The sequence below is a fragment of the Rhea pennata genome, chromosome 1 (genome assembly GCF_028389875.1).
Source record: "Rhea pennata isolate bPtePen1 chromosome 1, bPtePen1.pri, whole genome shotgun sequence".
NCBI lineage: Eukaryota > Metazoa > Chordata > Aves > Rheiformes > Rheidae > Rhea > Rhea pennata.
Genome location: NC_084663.1, coordinates 15,779,539 through 15,796,103, shown reverse-complemented (window position 1 = coordinate 15,796,103; position 16,565 = coordinate 15,779,539). Strand labels below are relative to the sequence as shown.

The window sequence follows — 16,565 nt, the reverse complement described above, 5'->3', positions numbered from 1 at the left end:
AGAGACTATCCTTCACTTGCCAAAGTCTGAGACATCAGGGACTTGTCTCATCAATTGAGGAATTGCTACATCATTTCTCAACTTACTTTCCCAATTCTTTGCAATGAAGCTCTTTTTCTGGAAAGTCAAATAGCATACCATGACATTGGCAATGCATATTTAACAGCTGTTGAGAAGGGACAGGCACTTCATTCCTGAGCCAGTACTCAGTATCTCAGAAATTAAAAAGGCAAGTTGACAAATACACCTGGTTACCTCAGTCTCACCATGACGACAGGCATCTTAGAACAGTGTCTTATCACAAAGACATTCCTGACTGACACTTTAAAATGCTATTACTATCTCAACCTTTATTTTAAACAAAAATGACTATGAAAATAAAGGCCAGCATCTTTTATTTTCAAATTATTTCATCATATTTACATAGTTTTTTTCAAAACTGTACCTCTGAGGACAACCGCAGTTTAGGTCTATCCCATCCGCAAAAGGACAGATGATACGGGCAGCGTCGCATAAAACCTGTGCTTCTTTAGCAGCAAACTGAACAATCACTGGATGATCACCTACTCCAATGAAAAGTCATTTAGAGATTGGGAAAAAAAAAAAAGATGAAATTCTAGACTGTGACATCAACATTTATCTTTGTCTCAAAATCTTTAAAATACATATTTGTTTACAAAACTACAATCAATAGTTGTTTAAATCAATAGCCTGTTTAAAAGCTGTATTATTAGTTCACTCTATGCACAAAAATCAGAAAATAATTTATTTTTTATTTGCATTTTGTATTATTCTTGGATATTCTTAGATCCAGAAGTCCTAAACATTAAAAATGAGTAAAACTGTTGCCTCTACCTCCAACATAAACAATCTATCAGTTCTCTTATTTGGTTATCTTCCCCATTACTTCTCCTTTATTAAAGTAAAATTTCAAAGTTTAAGTTCAATTGTCCTGTAATTTTCAATTGATTTCAACAGCTCCTGTCTCTGAATTATGTAAGCAGACCCAGATAAGCTCTATTACTTTCTGTAACTGTAGCCTTTTCAGCTGTTCTTGTGGGGGGTAATACTCCAGCTAAAAGTATTACCACAACTGACTGTAATGCTGGCATAGCATAAGGAGGCTCATAGCAAGGATTTGGCAATGTCTTAGCATAGACTTCCTCATCATTCACCATTATGCTACACAACCTCTCAAATACTTGTTTTTGGATATAGTTGTAGCTATGGGGAATCTTTCTGCTGTTTATAGGATTTTTAGGGGTTATTTGTTATCTTATTGTATTAATTACTGTAATGAAGTCGCTAATGATATGAAAAGCTTTAATATGAAACCAAGGCAACATGTCCTGAAAGTAGATTTGTCTTGCTGAAAATACATTTTCTGTAATGCCTATAATGGACTGGCTTTGTGTGTGGAATTGCTAATGAGAATTAACATGTAGGTAGCATAACACAAACACTATAATGGATTCCCTTAGCTCCTTAAAGAGAGAGGGAAGAACCATCTATCTATTCTGCATCTCTCACCAAAGAGAACTGCACTTCAGTGGTGACCTGCTTCATTCAGGTGTATCAAATCACTTAGAGCTTGTTATGTATTGCTATACTTGTATATATTATATGCTCATTAACAAAGATTTCCAAAGATTTCTCTGTCTGCTTTAGTCATCTTCATCCCACAAAACAACTCTCGTAACAGGAATGACAAAAGAAACACCAATTTCTGATGGGGCTAGATTATAAAACAGATCAAGAACAGGTCTAAGAAAAAGAAAACTCAGATTCCTGAAGCACGACACAGACACAAGGCACACCAGTTCACACTGATACTCCTGAAAAAATACAGTAATTTCAGTATAAGAGCTGGAACAATCTGAAAACAAGGGTGCTACTGAGGTAACATCCAGTATCTGCTCCCTGGACTGTGGCAAATCCCAGGTCTAAGGCAAGTGACTGTTAAGTGCAAAAATCCGTTCAGTATTGACTAGATGAAGTCCCTTATCAACAGGCTACAAAAAATTGTGTTCCTTCTTTTATGCTAGTCCTCCACTCCAGCTGATCAAAGTAGTATCTTTGCATTCTTTGTGGCTAAATAACCCTGTTCTGGCCAGAAGGGTAGAAAGTGTCTTCTCCTACACATTATTTTTGGGCTTGTGAAGTGCTCTTTGAGTAGGTAGGTATTTTGATCCTCTCAGCTGAGGGAGACCTAGGAAGCAGGAAACTTGCTTGTATCTGTGAACTCTAACCAATTATTATTATACAAAATGAATGCTGTAATCACCTTCACTCCCAATGTTCTCTGAAACAGCAGCTTTGCTCATTGGAAGGCAGGACGACGCTTGTAAAAGTGGAGGCAGCTTTAGCAGATTTTTATCAAGTAGGAAACCAAAGGGTCAGCATTTCTCAGCTAGGGTCTACTGAACTATTTGTGATGTACTAAGCCCTTGCAGAGAGCCAGATGGTCACATGGAATATGCCTTCCTCTTTTATAGCTGCTGTATTACATTAAAAGCATCTAAAAATATCTCAAATAGTCTTAGCACTCACTTTCCATATAAACTATAGCTGCAGTTAAGAGGGAGGGGAGTTAAGAAAGCTATGTGAGCGTAGTAAGTGGAAAGAGATGATCCAACAATGCACAAGAAAAGTGCACTTGTAATGTTGAAAAGACGACAAGTGGTTCTAAAGCTTTTCTGAGAAATCTTTTCTATTTTAGTGGAAAATAGATAGTTCAAGTCTCAGAAGGCAGCAGAACCCTATCAATCAATTTGAGACCCTTCTAAAAGTTACCTAAAAACCCCAGCAAGGAAAATGATTCCCTGCATATTTTCAAAACAGTGTCCATTTAGACTCTGTTCAGCTGAAGAGATTCATATTGTTACAGTTAAATTTTTAAAATAATCCCACACCTCTGATTTTTTGAGTGAGAGTTAAATAATAAAAATGCTGAGTCTAAACATAATAAAATTTTTAGCAGCAACCACAGGAAATCTCTATGCCTATCTTAGAAATGTACAATACAGAAATGACTGTCCCAAATTAAATGAAAAACAGAAATTGCAATTGTAGGCTCTAACTCTACTCCACTAATTAAAAGACAATATCCCCAAACAAGCAGCCAAAAAGTTAAACATAAAATCACAATAAAATTTTAACAAGTAGCTCCACAATAGGTTGTGAAAGTATAAATGTTAATAATGTAAGTACTGTAAACTTAGCAAAACTGAGGCATATTTGTGGCCTCACAAATAGACACATATTTGTGTCTAAGAGACCTACCATAGCCAGCGTGAAAGAGGTAACTAGGAAGAAGATATTGTTCATAACATCAGAACAATTTGATTGTATACTCCTTGTTAGGAGGCAACAAAGTTAAAACATAAAGGAGCATTTCCCCTCCCTCCCTCCTCTTCTCCCTCTGTCTCCTCTGCACAATTAAACTGCGGAACTTCACAGAATCACAGAAGGGTTGAGGTTGGAAAGGACCTGTGGAGATCATCCCTGCTCAAGCAGGATTACCTGAAGCATGTTGCACAGTACCACGTCCAGATAGCTTCTGAATATCTCCAAGGAAGGAGATAGCCCGTACTAGTGCTCTGGTACCCTCACAGTAAGTTTTTCCTCATGTTCAAACAAAAACTGCCTGAGTTTGTGCCCGTTGCTCTCATCCTATCACTGGGCACCACTGAGCAGAATCTGGCCCTATCCTCTTTACATTCTCCCTTCAGATACTTAAACACATTGCTGAGATTCCCCTACAGTCTTCTCTTCCCCAGGCTAAACAGGCCCAGCTCTCACAGCCTTTCCTCATAAAAGAGACACTCCAGTCCTCTGATCACCTTTGTAGCCCTATGCTGGAGACTCTGCAGTAGCTCCATGTCTTTCTTATACGGGGGAGCCCAGAACTGGACACAGTACTCAAGATGAGGCCTCATCAGGGCTGAGTAGAGGAGCAGGATCACCTCCTGCTGGCAACAGTCTTCTCAATGCACCCCAGGAGACCGTTGGCCTTCCCAGCCACAAGGGCACATTGCTAGCTCATGGTCAACTTGTTGTCCACCAGGCCTCCCAGGTCCTTTTCCCACAGAGCTGCTTTCCAGCAGGTCAGTCCCCAAACTGTACTGGTGCATGGGGTTATTCCCCCCTAGGTGCAGGGTCCTGCACTTGCCCTTGTTGAACCTCATGAGGTTCCTCTCTGCCCAGCTCTCCAGCCTGTCCAGGTCTCTCTGAATGGCAGCACAGCCCTCAGGTGTATCAGCCACTCCTCCCAGCTTGGTATCATCAGCAAACTTGCTGAGGAGGCACTCTGTCCCTTCCATCCATGTCACTGATGAATAAGTTGAACAAGAATGTAGCCAATATTGATCCCTGGGGGACACCACCAGCTACAGGCCTTCAGCTAGACTCTGTCCCACTGATGACAACCCTCTGAGTTCTGCCATTCAGCCAGTTCTCAATCCACCTCACTGTCCACTCATCTAGCCTGCACTTCCTGAGGTTACCTCTGAAGATGTTACGGGAAACAGTGTCAAAAGCCTTGCTGAAGTCAAGGTACACAATATCCACTGCTCTCCCTTCACCTACCCAGCCAATCACTCCATCATAGAAAGCTATCAGATTGGTTAAGCAGGATTTCCCCTTGGTGGACCCATGCTGACTACTCCTGATCACTTTCTTATCCTTCAGATGCTTAAAGATGGCATTCAGGATGAGCTGTTCCATCACCTTCCTAGGGATGGAGGTGGGGCTGACCAGCCTGTAGTTCCCTGGGTCCTCCTTCTTGCCCTTTCTGAAGGCTGCAGTGACAATGGCTTTCTTCCAGTCCTCAGGCACCTCTCCAGTTCTCCACGACCTTTCAAAAAATGATGGAGAGTGGCCTAGCAATGATGTCCGCCAGCTCCCTCAGCATTTGTGGGTGCATCCCATCGGGGCCCATAGATTTGTGGATGTCAAGTTTTCCTAAATGATCTCTAACCCAGTCCTCCTCAACCAAGGGAAAGTCTTCCTTTCTCCAGACTTTCTCTGTCTCTAGGGTCTAGGACTCCTGAGCACTGGTCTTAGCAGTGAAGACTGAATCAAAGATTCAGTACCTCTGCCTTTTCTGTGTTATTTGTCACCGGGGCCCCCGCCCCATTCAGCAGCAGGCCCACGTTCTCCTTAGTCTTCCCTTTGCTACTAATGTATTTGAAGAAGGCCTTCTTGTTGTCCTTGACATCCCTTGCCACATTTAATTCCAAATGGACTTCCCAGTCATATCCCTGCATAATTGGACATTATTATAATCCTCTCAAGTGGCCTGTCCCTGCTTCTGTCTTCTGTGCACTTCCTTCTTTTGTTTGAGCTTTGCCAGGAGCTCCTTGTTTATCCATGTAGGTCTCCTGCCCCCTTTGCTCGACTTCCTGCTTACTTGAGCTTGGAGGAAGTGATCCTTGAATATCAAGCTCTCTTGCACCCTTCTTCCTTCTAGGGCCCTATCCCACGGTATTCTTCCAAGAAAGTCTCTGAAGAGGCCAAAATTTGCTCTCCTTAAGTCCAGGGTTGTGATCATACTTTTTGCTTTGCTTCCTCCTTGTAGGATCCTGAACTCTACCATCTCATGGTCATTGCAGCCAAGGCTGCCCCAATCACATCTCCAACCAGCCCTTCCTTTTTTGTTAGTACAAGGTCCAGCAGTACTCCTCTCATTGGCTCCTCCATCACCCATGTCACCAAGTTATTACTGCTCTCCAGGAACCTTCTGGATTGCTTGTGCCTTGCTGCGTTGTTCCTCCAGCAGGTATCGAGGTGGTTGGAGTCCCCCGTGAGAACCAGGGTCTATGATTGTGAGGCTGTCCCCCAAAGGCCTTGTCTATTTCCTCTTCCTGATCAGCTGGTCTGTAACAAACACCCAAAAAGGTGTCACCCATGTAATCTGCCCTTTAATCCTTACCTGTAAACACTTGATCCGCTCCTCATTCACTCCTAAGCACAGCTTCATACATTCCAGTCGCTCTCTCACATAAAGGGTGATTCTGCCACCTTCCCTTCCTGGACAGTCCTTCCTAAAATGCCTGTAGCCATCCATGGCAGCGTTCTGGTCATGTGAGCCATGTCTCTGTAACTGCAGTGAGATCACAGCCCTGTGACTGCACGCAGAGCTCCAATTCTTCCCGTTTATTCCCCATACTGCGTGCATTTGTGTACAGATACTTCAGGCACTTTAGAGAGGTATTTGAGCATGCTGATTTCCCAGGAGGGCTGAAAGGGGATTCCTCATAGTCTCATCTTGTAATGTCTTGAACTGTATGCTCAGCTGCATACAGCTGCTGGAGGCAAACCCACTTGAGTCCTGTTTTGCTGGCTGCATGGTTTCTATGACTCCTCCTTTCCCCCATCTTCCCTAGTTTAAAGCCCTTCTAGCTAGCTTGGCCAGCCTGTTGGCAAAGATGAGTGTGCTCCATTTAGTAGATCCCATCTCTCCCAATCACTTGTTGATCTTCAAACAGGGTCCCATGGATCACAGAAACCAAAACCCTGCTGCCAACACTAGCAGCACAACCAATTCTTTACTTGGAGTATCTGTCTACTCCTCCTCCCATCCTTCCTTCTCACTGATGGGATCAAGGAGAAAACAACGTGGGCCCCCAGATCACTGAACACCATCCCTCGAGCTCTGAAATCTCATTTGATACTTTTGAAGTTGCCCATGGCAGTATTGTTGGTGCCAACATGGAAAAACAGCAGAGCGTAACAGTCGGATCAGTGGACAAGCTTTGGCAGTCTTTCCATGACATCTCACATTCAAGCCCCTGGCAGGCAACAAACCTCTCTAGACAAGAGGAGAAGTTGGCAGACAGATGCCTCTGTCCCCTGTTGCAGGGAGTCACCCATAACAATCACTCTCCACCTCTTCTGGGTGTACCTGTGTGGCATAGGGTCCACTGGCTCATTTGTTTCACTTGAAGCTGTGCCCAGCTTCTCCTCAGTTCGAAGGACGCTCAACCTGTTCATTAACTGCACGGTTTCAGGAAGAGTAAGAGCCTTTCTCTTCCTATCGGGAGTGACAAATTTTCAGCCTGCACCTTCTACAGAGTTCTGAGTTACTGTTTCACATGGCACAGAGCCCACTGCATCTCCACTACTATGAGGTGTCAAGACTCTTCAAGCTGTACAGTCTCTGAAAATATCTATCTATCGCTTATCTTCTCAGATGATATACAGCCTGCTTACTTCCTCCCATAACTCCTTTACTTGGCGACACAACTCATCAACAACAGCATATCTTCTGCAGAAAAAAATGCCTGTCAGCCCCAGCCACTCTCTGCAGCCAGAAACCTGCAGAGCTGTGTCCGCTGTCAAAAAGTCCGTCTGAGTGGGAGCCTCCAGTATGCCAGATGCAGCAACTTCAACAGCTGCTGGAGAATGTGCTCTGAGGCATGTCATAACCATATTTAGAAAGTGTACAATACTACAGCTGGAGGGTAGAGCCTTCCTTGTGCCCTTTCGTATACACTGCTGCGTGCACTGCTGTGCAGACTGCTGCATGTGTTTGCTGCGCTCTGGGTCTGGCTCCTACATAGTCTCTCCCTAGCACTAACAGGGTGCTTGATCCACTCTAATCAAGGGTCAGCTGGAACAAAGGCCCTGACTCCATCTAATCAGGTGCAGCCAGCAGAGCTCATTAGCAGCAGCTACACTTAGCTAGAGCTTCCAAGCAGTTAAGGCCTCCTGTAGCTGTCCTTGCCTACCTCTCCTTACCTGTTCACAGCAAGCAGCCTCTCATTCCTCAGAGTCCCCAGAAAGCTCCCAAAACTTTCAACAAGGTTCTCAGAGGTTCTAAGCAGAATTCAGACACTGTTGCATGTTTGCTGCACTCTCAACTTAATTGCTACGGGTCGTTGTGAATATCAGAAGTATAAATACATTCAAAAGAGGAAGAATATTGGCTCTGTGGACCTAAGCCATATATATCGTCTTACGTTCTTATTTCTTTATTTACACAGCAAGAATATTCATACTTATTTCAAGTTAAATTCTACTAATAAGAGAGTCTACCTGTGTTTCCCAATATGACTTTTCTCTGTAACTGGTCTGTTCTAGTTGAATAATGCTCCATAGCAAATGAGCAGTGCTAAAATCATGAAGTTTATTTCCACTACTGTTATATAAATGAAACCAATTCAGCAGCATAAACAGATGAAGGCATCACACTTTCCAGATCTGAGGCCAATCTCCACATTAGCAGAGGCTCTCTCTGTGCTTCCTATTTTATACTATTTATACTCCATTTTATACTCTTCTATTGCAGCCACTTCAGGCCAGCTGACCTTTGTCTTTACTTTCCATACATTTTGTACCAATTTCCTCATACCCTTTACCGCTAGGACTGCACAATTCCTCATAAATCTTTTCATACTTTTTCTGGTTACATCTCTGGAGTATACCTGAATCAGTGCGTCTCCCAACACCCACCATGTTTCCACTTCCAGGTCTCTGCTTGTTCCTTGTATCATAGGATCATAGAATTGGTAAGGTTGGAAGAGACCTCTGGAGATCCAGCTCGCAAATGAGTAGCCTGTATGGGGATCGAACCCACAACCTTGGCATTATTAGCACCACATGAACCTAAGAGCTTCTTGCTGTATCTAAAGCAGTATACCAAAAGCCCCTTCCACTTCCACTCCAGCTAATCTGAATCCTTGCTCCCCTTATCAATCCCCAATTCTACTGTATCAAATGTCTAGTCCATCCTTTTCCCCTCTTTTATAACCCACTCATTTATGTTAGAGACCAGGCAACAAGTTAAGTGTTCATCTCTGATACACGCAAGAAATAATAGCTGCTCAGAGAAGAATCTTCTTACCATCTAAATCATTTTGGAGACCCTGATTTTCATGTGGAGTCAAAGTTCTCCAGTATTTCATGACACTGGGATGTATTTGCTCTTACTTATAATATTTCTGTGGTTTTGCAATCAGTCAGATGCAATATCCCTAAATTGTTATAGATGTCAATTTGTACAACAGACTTCACTTATTTTGTCAATCAGGTTAATCATTCCATAGAACATTCTGAAAATGCAACCACTTGTTAAAAAAAATACCTTTGTTTGTTGTGAATTCACTGTCTCTAGCTTTTGCAGATCTCACAAAATCAGCTGCCACTATCATTGGAGTATAACACAAATCGCAACTGTATTTCCTAACCAAGGTTCTGAAAGCCAACCTGCAAGCATACGAATATTAAAGATAAATATTAAAGGCATTTTCTAATTAGCTGATCCAAGATACTGCTTTGAGATCTAATACCATGGGAATGCCTAAGTACAATCATAAAAAAAACACATCCCACATTTCTCTTCCTCCTAAGTAATCACAGGGAAGAGAAGTAATCACCTCTGCTTTTATAGTCAATAGAAACTTCCTCTTAGAAACTATACTACAAATACATAGCTGACATGACAGTTACTTACTTTGAATAACGGACCATAGGGGCACATATTTTTACAACCTGCCCGGAATGAAACAAATCCACTGGATCTTTTAGCGGGCATCGCTCGGGCTCCACGACGTCACCGACCATGTGGAGTCAGCAGTCGTTTCAGCATCTGAAAAGAACGAGCAGCGCTGGAAACAAAAGCATTTCGGCTGTTTCTCACACACCGTGCAGCAGAGCAGCAGCGTTTACACCGCACGCTGCTGAGGCGCCCCTCAGCCCCCCCGAGGGGCCCCACAAGGGCTCTGTCACCGCGGCAGCTGCGCCGTCACGAACAAGCCTTTGGCCACCATCAGCCGCGGAGCGCCGCTCCCAGGCGCCCGTGCGTGCCCCGAGCACCGACGCGCTCCCGCCGCCCCCGGCCGCCTCCGCCCCTCGGCCTCCCCGCACGGGGCGGGCAGGCGCCCGGCGGCCCCGCGGCGGCAGGCGGTAAGTTCGGCCCGGTCCGGTCCGGCCCGGTCCGGCCCGGTCCGGCTCGCGCCCCGCGCACTCACCACGTGGCGCGAGCACACGGCCGCCCTCCGCCACGACCCCCTCGCCCCGCCTCCCGCCCCGGCCCGGCCAATGGGGCCGCCCCGCTCTGTCGCCCGCCTTTGTCGTCATGGTTGCGTCGCCGCCGCTCGGGAGTGACGTGCGGGCCGTCGGCACCTGCCAGCATGGAGGAGGCGGGGGGAGGCGGCGGCGGCGGCGGCGGCGCTGCCCCGGCGGCGACTCTGGCGGAGCTGCTGGCGGACGGTGAGGGGCGGCCGCTGGCGGCGCTGGGCGGGGAGCGCGGCCGGGGGCGCCCTGGTGGCACCTCGCGGCGGCCTCGCTGCCGCCGCGGCCTCGGCAGGGTGGTTGTGGGGCGGCGGCGGCCGGGGCGCGCAGCGCGCGGTGAGCGGCTCCGGCGGCGGCGGGCGGTTCGGCCGCCGAGCTGCCAGGGCACAGCGAGCCTCGGTGGCAGAGAGAAGGCGACACCCGGGGAACCTCTGGTTCTTCTAGCTGCGCCTGCTGACGACGGCCTCTCCGAGGGGAGGCCTCCCTCCCTCTGTACGGCTGTTCTCCTGGCGCGGGTTGGTTCACCTGCGCTCGCTCAGACGCGCGCCTAAAAGAGAGATGAAGATGCTCGATAATATTATTAACCGAACTCTGGCTGGGGTCTGTCCTTACTAAAAGCATTGCTGCAATACCAATTCTTAATTTAGCATTCTAGAAATTAGTACGGTTATAAAATTCTGATGTGATTTCATGGAGTTGTGGGTATTGCCACTTTGTGATTCTCGGTCTGAAGATGGTCGTGTATTTGATTCAAACACAACTTCATCTTAGTTCATGAAGTTTGACAAAGAAGGTGACAGTACTTCTTACTATGTTCTATTCAAGAAAAGGCTGTGGGGAGTAAAGGAATGCCTGTCTTTCTTTCTTTTTTTTCCTTCTTAAAAAAGAAATCTTCAGCTTCAAGCCTGTTTCTCTTGCTTATGGTCTCTTCTAAAAAATCAGCGTCTTGTTTATATTGTGCAATGTAGACAACATGTCCTGATACATCTGGAGACACTGATGGTCTCCAGAACGTGCACTTTATGTCCGCAAATATTATTTAACTGCTTTGAAACATGAAGATGAATTTTTTTTTTTTTCAGACTGTTATGCTGAATTCTTCAAAGAAGATTTTGATGTCAAAACTTACACTTCTCAGTCTATCCATCAGGCTGTGATAGCTGAACAATTAGCAAAACTTGCACAAGGTATTAGTCAGTTGGATAAAGAGCTTCATTTGCAAGTAAGTTTAAAACATACTTGTTCTGGGGTGGTTGATACAGACTAGTTAAAAGTTGGGTAGACTTTTGATCTTGCTGCCTCTGCAGTTAGCCAGTATACTCAACATGTGGTCACTAAAGGTAGAAGATGCTGCAAAAGTTGTAGTGACTCTGATACCTGATTGAGTCAAGTTGAGTCTTAATATCCCTTTCAGAAAGCCATGGGCTGTTTTCCTTTGAATTTCTGCACTCAGTGTCTGTCTGCTTGGAGATTCCACTGTTCTTTGTGAAGATGTTCTCTGATGGTTTGATAGCTGATCATGTCAGCTATCAAAAAACTGTCTTTTGGGATGATGATTATGAGAAGATACTCAATGACTGAAGATAACTGAGTGATTCAGTTTGTACCCTTTCAACCTGTATTGGAGCCTGGGCTGTGATCCTTATTTTTATCTGGGCAAACATAATCTATATTAACACACCTCCACACCTTCCGAAAGAGTTTTGAGTTTGGATAGAGAAGAAAGTTTTGCGTTAGAATCCATACAAACGCTTAAGTTGACCTTGCTACAGGAACGCTTGTCAAGTTTGTCTTTAGTTTCAAAAATGTGTCCTGCATTGGTAAATTCTTAAGGAATGAGTTTTTAATATTTACTTCCAATAAATAAAGAATAAAATACTAAAAATGTGACTATACATTCTTATTTGGCAATTAACAAGCTTACATTTGTGGTGGTTGTTATATATGAAAGTGTGTTGAAATGTGACTGTACTCTGCTGGCTTTAACATCTGCTGTCTGAGCTATAATAACTGACCATCTTGTAGTTCTGAGCTTACTTTTTGTGATTTAAAATATATTTTCTGGAAACCTTTTCATTTTTAAGTGTGTCCACTATTTCCTGTGTCTTCATAATGTAGGAAGATGATGATGTTTTGATATTCCTTCGAGGCTTACATCTCCATTCTTCTGTGATGACTTTGTTTTTTCCTCTTTTATTTTAAGGTTGTTGCAAGACATGAAGACTTGTTGGCCCAGGCAACTGGAATTGAATCCCTGGAAGGTAAATACATTCATATTCTGCTTGGTGGTTCTTATAACTGAGAAATTGCTGTTAATGTCTGCACAGGTAATGTCATTCACTGTCCAATTTGGCCCTTAATGTTACCTGTTACAGGACTTCTTGAGGAGTAACATTTGGTCGTTCTTTTTAACGTCAGCAGAGGGAGCTCTAGGGAGAAGAGTCGGCTGATACTTCTCTGGAAAGTATTTTGATGATCAGTCCTGAGCAACTTTAACAATCAAGTTTTTCTGACCTTTTAACGTATTTTTCTAAATAAGCCTAATTTTAGTGGAACATTAGCTAATATCTGCTGCCATAAGTATGAAGTTTGTAAACATTGCATGTGCATTATCGTGAAGTCCACAAATCTTAACTAAAGAGGCTTTAATACATAATCTTAATTGTGTAGTTTTTGTTTGTTTCTTTCTTTCTTTTTCCTGGAAAGAGGCTACCAAATTTAAAACATGCATTTATTTTATTCCACAGTTTAGGATCTGTCCTTTAATAGAAATTGCTGATTTAAAGAGGCCTTATCTAAGAGCTATTGAATCTGTACGGAAAAAATGGTTATGATATAAGGTAGTCGTGCTAGGAGCACTGTAGACCTCTCATTCTGCTCCCTGTTACTTGCCAGGGATTTCATATGTTCTTCTTTCTTTGTGCAGGAAGATACTTCTGTTACATGTGCTTCTTTGTATATATGTATAAACCATGGGATCTATGCATCTTCCCTCCCCTGGCCATTTTATGACTTGATAAGTATCTTCATCCCTTTTTACACTTTCAGATTTTGGTACAACCAGCTGCTTTCTGTTCACTGACTGTTATGTCTCCTGAGTCTTTGGAACTTGTTGGATACGGTATTCAACTGTAAACATTTACATATAGATATAAAACAGAAAAATGCCTATTTAATTTAGCAATGTTAACTCCCAAACTGCTTTTTGAACAGTGGAGGGAAATTAAGGCATAGGAAGACTTGAATCTGCATTCACCCTCCACATAATAGGGAATCTGTATTCTACATCATTCCATCATCTCCTAGTCATCTCCTAGTCACAATCTCCAGTGTCTGTTCAGTGGAACTGTGTTCTGAAATCCTGCTTGTTTCTCAAGGCATTCCTTCCTAGAATAGCTATTTGTGCACTTCATTCTGATGAATGAATGGAGTGCTTCCAAACAGCTATTCAGTTTTGAAAAACTTCTATAAGGCAAACTTAGTAAATTATGCATGTTATACAGCTAACAATGCAGAGCAAAACTAAAATCTAATCTGCCTAAAATTTGTTAATGCCTCTTTAGAGAGGGTTGTGCTCTTTAAGAAGTCTCCTCTGCGGGTGAGAGAAGTAGAATCGTGGAAGGGTTCTAATCCTGAAAAGCATTTGACTTTTGAGATATCAGTAGAAACTTCAGTTCTGTAGTTAACAAGGCAGGATGCCAGGAAAATCAAAAGTCTACACACAAAAGGATGATGTTTTTTTAAGTTTTGCAAAACTTCTCTTACCTCTTCTTAGTTTGTGCTACGCATAACATGATATGGTCACTGTTAAAGAAACACTGAACCAAGATTCGTAAGAAGGAAGAAAAGATTAATGTCAGTAGAAATACTAATTATGAAGGTAAAAACGTACAGCTCAGGGCATCATTGTACACTTATGAAAACTATCAAGTGAAGCTTATGGAACTAATTACAGCATGCACGATCATCTGAATGTGCAAAGTGGATCAGATTAAACATTTACAATAAATCTTCCTCAACTAGTAGAATAAATTACTGGAGACTAGCTTTCTTTTTCAGGTCTGTGCACTTTAACGGTACAGTAATCTGAAATACATGCTCTTTTCTGGTTCATTAGCTCAAAATAGGCTAAATAGCATCATCCCATATCTTATTCAGCAGACACAGGGTAGATGCCCTTCTCGTCCGTCCCAATTCTGCCCTCTGGCAAGAGGACTGCTGTATGCTTGTATAGTAATGTAACAGTAATAGCCATACCAATGTCATGTTACTGGCCCTCTACCATTATCGCAGTGTAGAGTTGAAAATTCAACCCATTCAGCCAACTTTTCCTTGTATCTCATATCTTCATCTCTTGATGTGCGAGAATTGCATGCTTGCCATTGCATGTATGCATGTCAGAGGTCACTTGAATCTGTCTATAAGCCAAGCTAATAATTTTGAAATATGGAGAAGATGGGAGTTGGCATATTTATGAGAGATGCATGAGATACAGTTCCTGTACAGGGTAAGCTGAATATGAACGACTAGATTAGCAGTAGTTCTGTGTGTCTTCTGTCTTTCTATATTGTATTGTAATTTTGACCAATATGATGAAGATATGCTTGTAAACAAGGCTTTATGAAAATGTAGAATGTTTGAGAATGCTCACAATATCTGAAACAAAAATAGTTTTATAGGTCTGGGTTTGCATAACTTGATTAAATTCTCAACAGGCTGATTCTATATTGTAAATAATGGCTACTACCCTTGATCACTTTGTTTGGAATTTAACAGGAAAAAAATGAGCATACTTATGGGCTTTCTTTGTGCTGCTTTGCTGAACTAATATGGAGCAAATGTGATTAGGGTAGTTGGCTCTATTTGTATCTAAATTAGATAATCTCACGATGACATTGGTATGTTACTTTTAGCTAAAGAAGCTAAAAGAAGAAAATTTTGAAATAGAACTGGTTATTTTCTCACTCTTCTTTGTGTGTTGGTTTCTCTGAATTGACTATGACTTCATGTTGAAAAAGTTACACAGTCTTTGTATGTTATGTACAGGTATATGTACCAGGCGATATGTTTTTGAACAGCAGTCCCAGTCATCATTCTCTTAGAAAGTGACATACTCTAAATAGCTTATTCGAAACTTCACTCTGAAGTTCATCATATGCTATATTTGTTCTGTATGTTTGTGTTCTCCACCAATAAATTTTCCATAACATTGAGTAATTGATTTATTACCTGCTCAGTTTATTTCAAAATAGGCAATGTCTCGTTCGTTTCACTCTGTCTGCATAGTTCCTTGTATAGCTGATATGTTACATGTAACACATCTGCTTTATTTTACAGGTGTCCTCCAAATGATGCAGACCAGAATTGGTGCTCTACAAAGTACTGTTGATAGGTATAGCATTCATTGTAATTGAAAAGTAAAAATTCTTAGTTGTTCTACCATGTTATTTATTACTATTTCCATAAATAACTCTCTTCTTTTTAGAATTAGAGTCAAGATTGTTGACCCCTACAACAAAATAGTATCTCGCACAGCTCAGCTAGCAAAGCTTCAAGTAAGTTGTATTAAAAATAAGTTCTAAAAATCATGTTTGTTTCCTAATTTTCTAGCGCATGCAAAAAGATGAATTATCAGATATGGGCGGAATTTGCATATTCTGGAAGACTGTAGTTTGTTTCCAGAATTTCTTGATGAATTTAAGTATTTGTGTGTCTCTTCGTGAGCTCATAAGAAGTACTTCACGTTGAAAATTGGGAAACTGAAATTAACACTAGTTAGGTTAATTTTTGTATGGATAGAGAAAAGAATGAAGGGTTGTAAGAATACAAATTAATTAAGCTCTCATTACTGTTTGTGTATTTTCAACATGTAATGTTATGGTGCAATTTTGTAGAAGTTTTTCTCTTAGTTAATGCACATTTAAATACAGTTTAGTATAAAGAGTTTGGGAATAAAATCTTTAAAGATCAGAAGTCAGAAGGCAGCTTCTGGAGCTAACAGTGGTTCTGGAGTTTAAAAAATGTTAAGATATGTCTTTATCCCTGTCCTTAAATATAAGTGAAGTTTACAGAGAATGTAGTTGCTTGTTAGAAGAGGGCAGAGGGAGAGAGCTTTTCACAAGCAGAGTGCAAGAAGTATCAAATACTTCTACTGTTAAGTTTTATAATAGTGGAGAGCTATTTCATAGATCTTCAGGAGTCATGCAGCTAGTGTAACTGTTGTGGTCTGAAAAGCGACACAACTCCAAATCTCTACATGTTAAATGACGTATTGGTTGAATTGTTTCTATTTACAAATTTACCTTAGCTTTACAGAACTTTAATGGCTGAAATTTGAGCTGCAGATATGAATTCAAGTAGATTGCTGTAAAACAGCAGTCACCCACAGATGACAGAGTAGGTGAAGCTGAACTATCATGCAGTTTCTAATCAGTGCTGGTGGAGCAACTGCTCTAGTTTCTTGGTCAGAGTTTTGATATTTCCTACATTACTTTCAGTAACAGTGAAATTCAGCAGGAGGCTCTTAATATTCTGTTTGACCAGTTTGTACA

At 42.2% G+C, this 16,565-nt stretch overlaps 2 protein-coding genes across 4 annotated transcripts in view; one reads left to right on the top strand and one right to left on the bottom strand.

Moving 5' to 3' along the window:
- DUS4L (dihydrouridine synthase 4 like) overlaps window positions 1-10,026 on the bottom strand; it is a 41,229-nt gene extending 31,203 nt beyond the window's left edge. For 2 of the 3 annotated variants that reach the window (XM_062582306.1, XM_062582280.1), the window contains exons 1-4: window positions 9,972-10,026; window positions 9,455-9,589; window positions 9,086-9,207; window positions 446-563 (exon numbers count right to left, since the gene is read on the bottom strand). In XM_062582306.1, coding sequence (XP_062438290.1) covers window positions 446-563; window positions 9,086-9,207; window positions 9,455-9,564 — 350 coding nt within the window. In that variant the 5' untranslated portion in view covers window positions 9,565-9,589; window positions 9,972-10,026. Of the gene's footprint in view, window positions 1-445; window positions 564-9,085; window positions 9,208-9,454; window positions 9,590-9,729; window positions 9,857-9,971 lie in introns of those variants that run through there. The other variant, XM_062582287.1, reaches the window with a different exon arrangement.
- Window positions 10,027-10,128: 102 nt separating this feature from the next.
- The window catches only part of COG5 (component of oligomeric golgi complex 5), a 187,849-nt gene continuing 181,412 nt past the window's right edge, over window positions 10,129-16,565 (top strand). The window contains exons 1-5 of the mRNA XM_062582231.1: window positions 10,129-10,212; window positions 11,097-11,236; window positions 12,218-12,275; window positions 15,352-15,406; window positions 15,500-15,569. Of these exons, the coding sequence (XP_062438215.1) occupies window positions 10,134-10,212; window positions 11,097-11,236; window positions 12,218-12,275; window positions 15,352-15,406; window positions 15,500-15,569 (402 nt within the window). The 5' untranslated portion in view covers window positions 10,129-10,133. The remainder of the gene's footprint in view (window positions 10,213-11,096; window positions 11,237-12,217; window positions 12,276-15,351; window positions 15,407-15,499; window positions 15,570-16,565) is intronic.